We start from the raw sequence: 9067 nt of genomic DNA, 5'->3' as shown, positions 1-9067 counted from the left end.
TTCAGAGATACACCAAAGGAGATAATGACTGAAAAATCACTGTGGAAGCAAGGAGCATTATTAGTTCTTAAGATGGAAGAGGAGGTGGGTACAAAGTTGAATAACACATCATTCTGTGATATCTTGTATAGCAGTGTTATAACAAGTGTGACTTGAGTCCTCTTCCTTCCTTTTTTCAGACATTTTTGCCTTAGGGTGCATGCACTCACCAGAGAGAAACAGACAGATAGACAAAGTGAGAGAGAAAGTGAGAAATCACCCCCTAGGGGGGATGGCCATGCCACAATCCCTTCTCCATTCTCCTCTCGGAATCTTGGACACACACACACACACACACACACACACACACACACACCTGGTGTGATTTTGAAGCCACTGGGTCCGGGACTAGAACTGCAGTCAGCCTGTGGGAATCCAGCGACATAACTGCAATGCTATCTGCTGGTCCCTGAGCCCTCTTCCTTCTAATGAGGGCGATAAACAATGCTTGCAAAGCTACATGGTTATGTGCAAGGTTCTGAGGAAGCTTGGACCTTTCTTCCACATGACTATTTTGGTCTCTTATGATATTCACTGCACCAAGGTTGGTTCAAGGTCCCTAGGAGGTGAGTGATCCAAGAAGAAAGGGTTCTACCACTGACCCAGGTGAGGTGACTGTCCCTGTATTAGGGGTTATCACCCTGTCAGTGGCCCCTCCGATTGCAAGAGACCTATGAGTCATCCCAGGGAACGTTCAACTTTTTGGTTTCAGGGCCAGTCTCTTCCACAGGGGATTGGGCATCTGCCAGGTGACCCGTGGGAGGAACCTGCACTTTCTGAACTTTCCTGTGGAATTGGGGAGGGAAGAGGGAGCAACAGGCCTGGCAGTCTGCCAAGCAATATGGACTCATGGGATGTGCCTGACCAGCTCTGGGAGGTTGCCCAGTCCTGCTGGATTTGAACTTCAGGGTCTTTGAAGGACTAAACATTGCTCTAGACATTTTTCTCTAGGTCCATTAATCCTAATGACAAGCTCCAAAATTGCAAAAGAATTGCCCTTTGCCAGATCACAAGTATTTGTTGTCTGACATTAACAAACTGAGTTTGGCTTTTCTGTGTATAATTGGCACCCAAATATAGCTGAGGAGGAAAAAAAATAAAAAAAAGAAAGAAGAGACAGGGAGAGTTTTTTGGCTTCTCCTCTGGTTTACAAATTATATCATGACATCTATCACTTCCAATTTCTAAGAATGTCAGTTTGGAGCAGGCTTGCCTCTCTCTTTGCCATCCCATTCCCCTGCCCCCTCTAAACTCTTCCCTACTGATCTAGTCAACATTGAGCTCGTCTGTCATTGAACCTTTTGTCCCTAGCAGGGAAGAACTAACAGGGTAAGAGCACCAGTGGTGGGTGGGGAGTGCTTCCAGTCTCTTGCTTAATATGGCCTCCCTCTCTCTCCCCTTCACCAGGTCTAGTCTTCACTCTTCATCTTCTTCCAACCCTGAATCAAATGACCTATTTGATCATTTATTTTTGAGCACCTAGCATCATTTTGTTTTAAATATTATAGGTGCTTAATTTAAGATTTTTGAATTATTTATTTTATTTTATGTTTTTTTTTTTTTTTTTTTTTTTTTTTTTTTTTTAATTTTGCTATAGGGAACACATGCTCAACAGAGACAGAGAGAGAGGAAAAGTGAGAAAGCAAGCCACCAGGTCCAGGACTTGAACCATGGTCAGTGATGTAGGAGTCCAGCACCTTAATTACTATGCCACCTGCTGGCCCTTAATTATTGCTCTGTCATCCTCAAAATGTGGCTTCCAGAGTCCGAGTGGAGTGAGCGAGCCGAGTGGTTGTGTGGTACCTTGTCGGAAACTGGTAGCACTTGCAGCATGACTGACCAATTGACTGAAGAGCAGATTGCAGAATTCAAAGAAGCTTTTTCGCTATTTGACAAGGATGGTGATGGAACTATAACAACAAAGGAATTGGGAACTGTAATGAGGTCTCTTGGGCAGAATCCCACAGAAGCAGAGTTACAGGACATGATTAATGAAGTAGATGCTGATGGTAATGGCACAATTGACTTCCCTGAATTTCTGACAATGATGGCAAGAAAAATGAAAGACACAGACAGTGAAGAAGAAATTAGAGAAGCATTCCATGTGTTTGATAAGGATGGCAATGGCTGTATTAGTGCAGCAGAACTTCGCAATCTGATGACAAACCTTGGAGAAAAGTTAACAGATGAAGAAGTTGATGAAATGATCAGGGAAGCAGATATTGATGGTCAAGTAAACTATGAAGAGTTTGTACAAATGATGACAGCAAAGTGAAGACCATTGTACAGAATGTGTTAAATTTCTTGTACAAAATTGTTTATTTGCCTTTTCGTTGTTTATAACTTATCTGTAAAAGGTTTCTCCCTCCTGTCAAAAAGATATGCATGTATAGTAATTAGGACTCATTCCTCCATGTTTTCTTCCTTATCTTACTGTCATTGTCCTGAGACCTTATTTTAGAAAATTGATCAAGTAACATGTTGCATGTGGCTTACTCTGGATATATCTAAGCCCTTCTGCACATCTAAACTTAGATGGAGTTGGTCAAATGAGGGAACATCTAGGTTATGCCTTTTTAAAGCAGTTTTCTTTAGGAACTATCAGCATGTTGTTGAAGTGTGGAGTTGTAACTCTGCGTGGACTATGGACAGTCAACAATATGTGCTTAAAAGTTGCACTATTGCAAAACGGGTGTATTATCCAGGTACTCGTACACTATTTTTTTGTACTGCCAGTCCTGTACCAGAAACATTTTCTTTTATTGTTACTTGCCTTTTAAACTTTGTTTAGCCACTTAAAGAAAATCTGCTTATTGCACAATTTGCCTCAAATCCATTCCAAGTTGTATATTTGTTTTCCAATAAAAAAAAATTACAATTTTAAAAAAAAATGTGGCTTCCACACTGTAGCCCAGGAAGCCTCATTTAGCCTCAGCTGCCAGTCCACACTACATCCAGGAAAGGAGGGAAGGAAAGGGCTGTTCTATTTATTTAGCTAGTTGATTTATAACATTTATTTCTTCCATAAGAGTGAGACATACGCGCGCACACACACACACACACACACACACACCTCCAATAGATCTTCAAACTGTAATCTATGCTCAACTTCAGCCCACCAGGATCATGGCTCAGTATGTACAGGGAGACCACAGGATGTGACCCAGGGATCTTCCACATGGCCTCAGCATCACAGAACATTCCATTTCTGCCATGCCCCTGTTGCTATGCTTTTTAATACCCCAAACTAGCAGTTGACTTTTCCCACATTCCATTTTCTAAAACCTTGTCAAAAAGCCACACCTACTACTTGCAAGATGGTCTGATAAATGAAGCCCTTCGCTGTAGCTGTGTGCCCAGACAACACTTCTGTTATGGCAGAGTCTGCAAGGTACAGATAGGGGTGGACAACTTGCAAATAACCTTTTAAAGTTTTTAAAAAGCTTCTTTAATTATTTCTTCCATGAGAGGCAGAGACACAGAGAGAGAGATACAGAGAGATAGGCACCCCCAACAGAGTCACAATGCTACATTCCAACTCCTGTTTCAGACAGCCTAGACTATGGGCATACACACTTGTCTAGTGTGCGCAGGGAGTCCTGGGCTGGTTGGTTGCCATCCCAGAACCTCTCCCATGTGGCTCCAGTTGCACTTACTGCTGCTACAGCTCCTGGCCAAGAGCCCACCTCTTGATGGAACCAAGCACATGGGATGGCAGAAGCTGTGACCATCAGACTGAAAAATGCAGTCTGTCACAGCCCAGAATTCAGTTCCTACAGGAAAAGAAAATGAATGTCTGGCTCTTTCCACTTAATTATCAATATTCAGAGTAAGAAACCAATGAAGTAGGCGTTGGGAATTGTGACAAATTAAGATGTTTTTATGAGTGGTGAGGGTGAAACTTTCTTCTTCTTGACTAAAGTTATGAACACATTCACATTGCTTTTCAGAAAACATTCAATATCATTTAATATATCTTTTTTTTTCTTTTGGGAGAGATTTTTGCTATAGGGTGCATGCACTTGCTGGAGAGACAGAGAGAGACAGACAGAAGGCAAGAAAGCACTCCCCTCCCCAGGGGGATGGCCACACTGCAACCCCTTCTCCTCCATTCTCCTCTTGTGATTTTGGGCACATGTGCACATGCGTCCAGCATGAGTTTAAGTCACTGGGTCTAGGACTTGAACTGTGGTTGACTACATGGGAGTCCAGCAATGTAACCATCATGCCATCTGTTGGTCTCTCAATCTACTCTTTTTTATGTGCAGATTGTTGCAGCTCTGGCTCATGCAAGCCATTGCAAACTGTTTTCTATGTCTTTTGAATAGTAATTCATTGGCCTTTGACACTTCATGGCTTTCTGTTATACCACAATGTCTCAGGCTCATATTATACATTCCCTGCTCTATTCCTGCAATTAGCCATTTCTTCTAGAAACTCCTGTTCCTTCTAATAAAGAATGATATTTAGAAACCAAATCCGAACATTAAGTATGTTCAGTAGTTACAGGGTGAGTGTTGTTTCCAGGGTTTTTCAGTAATTAGAGCAAAGAAAAAGCTTTACATTCTTTAAGAATATGTATGTATGCCTGGGTATAAAACTTTAAAATCCTATTTATGTTAATATTTCTAATTCAAATTTAAATATTATAGAATGCTTACATATCTATGATTTTGTATTTTTATGTTTTCTTCTTTTATACTAATTATAAAATAAATCTTACACTGTAAAACTATCTTAACCAAAAGTTTAAGAAATCAATGCTAATTTTACTTTTCTTAGAACAAGTAATATCAATAAAAATGAAGTTTAATTTTTATTTTTAGAGGATTTTGCTACAGCGCATGTGCACTTGCCAGAAACAGAGATAAAGAAAGCGAAAAATCACTCCTCAGGGGGATGGCCATGCCGCAATCCCTTCTCCTCCATTCTCCTCTCAGGAACTTGGACACATGCACACATGCACCCAGCGTGAATTTAAGCCACTGGGTCCGGGACTCAAACTGCAGTCAACTACATGGGAGTACAGTGATATAGCCATTACACCAACTACTGGTCCCGAAGTTTAACATTTTAAAAAATAACTTTAATTATGTTTGTTTTTTCTTTATTTCATCTTAGACCATATTGCAGCAAGCTTGTGTAACAGATGAACCATGTTTCAAGTACACTCAGATGAATCTTGCTTCTCTCTGTTCCTCTATCTCATTTCTTCTCAGCCTTTAGATAATTATTTTTATTAGATTTCAATTTATGCCTCCAGGGTTTCTTTTTACAAAAACAAGCAGCTATGTATGTGTGCATATATGAGCATATATTTCTACTCATACTCTCACTTCTTTTCTTACACAAATGTAGCATATTATTTGTATTTTTCTGCATCTTGCTTTTTTCAGAGTATATTCTAAAGATCACTCAACAAAACTTTTAGAGGCTATAGAAGCATGGAAAATGGTGACAGATACTGGAGACAGTGTGGGAAGAGGTTAGGAGAAGGGGAAGAGTATGAGGAAAGATAATAAGGAGAAAACTAGAAAAGCAAGACATTTATGGGACACAGAAATGGATTATGTTGATAATGTGTATAGTACCCTCAACTGGACTGGTATAAAGTGTATTCATGTTGAGTAAATTCACTTTACAAGCTAAGTGATGTATAGTGATGGAATGTATAAAATAAATTAAAATTAAGGGACCAGCAGTTAGCGTAATGGCTATGTTGCTGGACTCCCATGTAGTCGACCGCAGTTCGTGTCCCGGACCCGGCAGCTTAAACTCACACCAGGCATGTGTGCATGTGTGCCCAGGATCCCGAGAGGAGAATGGAGGAGAAGGGATTGCGGCATGGCCATCCCCCCCGGGGGTGCGCTTTCTGTCTCTCTGTCTCTCTCTGTCTTTCTGGTGAGCGCACACATCCTATAGCAAAAAAAAAACCTCTCCAAATAAATAAATAAATAAAAATAAGTTAAAATTAAATTAAAAAAAATACTTTCAGAATTTTTTCTTATCTTTTTCCTAGCTGCAGGCATTCCATTATATGAATTTACAACAGTTTATTTAAACAATGCAGTGATGATGGAGATTGAGGTTGATTCCAATGCTTTTACTGCAAATATTATTTTGTATTTATGCTACTGTATCTCTGGGATAGATGTCTAGAATTAGGATGGCCAGATCCAAGGGTCAGTGTGTGTGTAATTTGCCGATGTTGCCAATTCCCCTTTATCAGGGCTGTTTCATATTCCAAGGATCAAGGAAAGAGACGCCAATTCCACATAGTCTTGTCATCAGAATATGTTATCGAACTTTTGGATTTTTTCCAATCTGATAGTTGAAAAATGCTGTTTTGGTATACTGTCATTTTGCATTTCTATAGTTATGAGAGTGCTTTCATATGCTTAAAGGCTTTTTAAATTTAATTTAATTTGCTTTAGGTTGCCTGTGCTTGCTGGGGAGAGAGAGAAGAGAGAGAGAGAGAAAGTGAGAAAGCACACACACCTCCCCCCCACCACCAAGAGGGATGGCCATGCTGAATCCCTTCTTCACTTCTTCACTCTCCCTTTGGAATTTTGGGCATGCGTGCACAAACGCTTAGCGTGTTTTTCAAGCCACCAGGTCCAAGATTTGAACTGGCAGTTGGCCATGTGGGATCCAGTTGCCTTAACCACCACACCACCCGCTGATTCATTTTTATTTCCTTTTATGAGTCCTGTCTCGTATGTCTGTTAATGACTTTTGCTTATTATTCTATTAAACTGTTGGTCCTTTTCTTTCTCCAGTATCTAAGATTGCTATTTTGCCATTCAATGTTGTTGAATTTATCAACATTTCCTTTTATTGATTCTGATTTTCAGCCAAAGTTAGAAAGATTTATCTTATTACCAGGTTGTAGGAATTCATCCATATCTGTCTACTATTGGTACTCTCCCTTTCTGTCTCTCTGTCTCTCTTTGTCTTTCGGGCGAGCGCACGCGCCCTATAGCAAAAAAAAAACAAAAAAAAAACCTCTCCAAATAAATAAATAAATAAAAATAAGTTAAAATTAAATTAAAAAAAATACTTTCAGAATTTTTTCTTATCTTTTTCCTAGCTGCAGGCATTCCATTATATGAATTTACAACAGTTTATTTAAACAATGCAGTGATGATGGAGATTGAGGTTGATTCCAATGCTTTTACTGCAAATATTATTTTGTATTTATGCTACTGTATCTCTGGGATAGATGTCTAGAATTAGGATGGCCAGATCCAAGGGTCAGTGTGTGTGTAATTTGCCGATGTTGCCAATTCCCCTTTATCAGGGCTGTTTCATATTCCAAGGATCAAGGAAAGAGACGCCAATTCCACATAGTCTTGTCATCAGAATATGTTATCGAACTTTTGGATTTTTTCCAATCTGATAGTTGAAAAATGCTGTTTTGGTATACTGTCATTTTGCATTTCTATAGTTATGAGAGTGCTTTCATATGCTTAAAGGCTTTTTAAATTTAATTTAATTTGCTTTAGGTTGCCTGTGCTTGCTGGGGAGAGAGAGAAGAGAGAGAGAGAGAAAGTGAGAAAGCACACACACCTCCCCCCCACCACCAAGAGGGATGGCCATGCTGAATCCCTTCTTCACTTCTTCACTCTCCCTTTGGAATTTTGGGCATGCGTGCACAAACGCTTAGCGTGTTTTTCAAGCCACCAGGTCCAAGATTTGAACTGGCAGTTGGCCATGTGGGATCCAGTTGCCTTAACCACCACACCACCCGCTGATTCATTTTTATTTCCTTTTATGAGTCCTGTCTCGTATGTCTGTTAATGACTTTTGCTTATTATTCTATTAAACTGTTGGTCCTTTTCTTTCTCCAGTATCTAAGATTGCTATTTTGCCATTCAATGTTGTTGAATTTATCAACATTTCCTTTTATTGATTCTGATTTTCAGCCAAAGTTAGAAAGATTTATCTTATTACCAGGTTGTAGGAATTCATCCATATCTGTCTACTATTGGTACTTTCAGAGTCTGACTATTCTTTATAATAAAGAAAACACACACACTATTATAATAATATGTTCATAAACATCTTTATTCATAAATATTTCTTTACCCCTATGTTTCAGATTATTTCCTTAAGATAGAGGCCAATTGTGACATATCTGGGTCTAAGAGTACAAAACTTTTTAATGATCTTGATACACAATGCCAAAGAGTACATTTTAATGCCATAGCAGAGTCCCACCGCACCCCCTGACTTTCAATCTTCTCTTCTCTTGGTAGAGTCACTTCCAGTCCCTGTGGGAGCCTCTCAGAGCCTACCTTAGGCTGCCTGGCTACCTCTCAACCTTATTAACTCATGAATGTGCTGTATGTGTGTGAGCAGACAGGTCTGGCCACTAGGGACCGTGACGGGATCACTAAAAGACCACTTGCAGAAGTCCTACAGATCCCTTGGGTTGTTCCAAACCAAGGGCAGAAAGAGGGGAATAATGAGTGAGACCAGCGTGTGGCACTGAGGGGCATCTGAGAACACGGTTCAAGGTCTGATATTCAGACCTGTCTCCCTGTCCTCCCTTCACAGATTAACCTCTGAGTTCTGTTGAGCAGAGGAGCTGAAAATGGAACCCAAACCAGCATTGCACTTGAAACTCTGTCAGTCCTCAAGACAGGGACAGTGGACGCACTGAGTGGCACTCCGAAGGGAGAAGGCAGGGGTCCTCTCCTCACCCCTCAGCTTTGGTCCTATGGACTCCACTAGTTTAGGTAGAAGCATCCAGCCCCGTAGCAGCCAGACCCCAAAGGGCACTGTTGGCTGCCATGGAAGACACGGAGGCATAATGGTGAGGACGAGTGAGCCTGAATGACGTACGCTGAGTGCAACAGGTCGGTGACTTCTGAGTTATTATCGTACTGTGCTGTGACTTCATTCATCCCCACTACTCTCACACTGGCCAGACCAAAAACATTTGGGTTTGGTTTTCCATGCAACAAAAACAGTTTTCTGTTTTTGTTTAAACATCTATGACATTTCTGTTACTGAATATGGACTT

At 40.5% G+C, this 9067-nt stretch overlaps 1 protein-coding gene across 1 annotated transcript; it reads left to right on the top strand.

Moving 5' to 3' along the window:
- The first annotated feature begins 1807 nt into the window (after positions 1 to 1807).
- LOC102481497 (calmodulin) lies at positions 1808 to 2581 on the top strand. The gene has a single exon (XM_027765512.1). It carries the CDS (start codon positions 1871 to 1873, stop codon positions 2312 to 2314), a length of 444 nt encoding a protein of 147 aa, XP_027621313.1. The 5' UTR covers positions 1808 to 1870; the 3' UTR covers positions 2315 to 2581.
- The last annotated feature ends 6486 nt before the right edge of the window (positions 2582 to 9067 follow it).

This window comes from Tupaia chinensis, unplaced genomic scaffold (genome assembly GCF_000334495.1).
Source record: "Tupaia chinensis unplaced genomic scaffold, TupChi_1.0 Scaffold138517_1, whole genome shotgun sequence".
NCBI lineage: Eukaryota > Metazoa > Chordata > Mammalia > Scandentia > Tupaiidae > Tupaia > Tupaia belangeri.
This window is presented reverse-complemented; position numbering and strand designations above follow the sequence as displayed.

Excerpts from the sequence above, each read along its gene's own strand:
- LOC102481497 (XM_027765512.1), top strand. The coding sequence starts at position 1,871 with ATGACTGACCAATTGACTGAAGAGCAGATTGCAGAATTCAAAGAAGCT.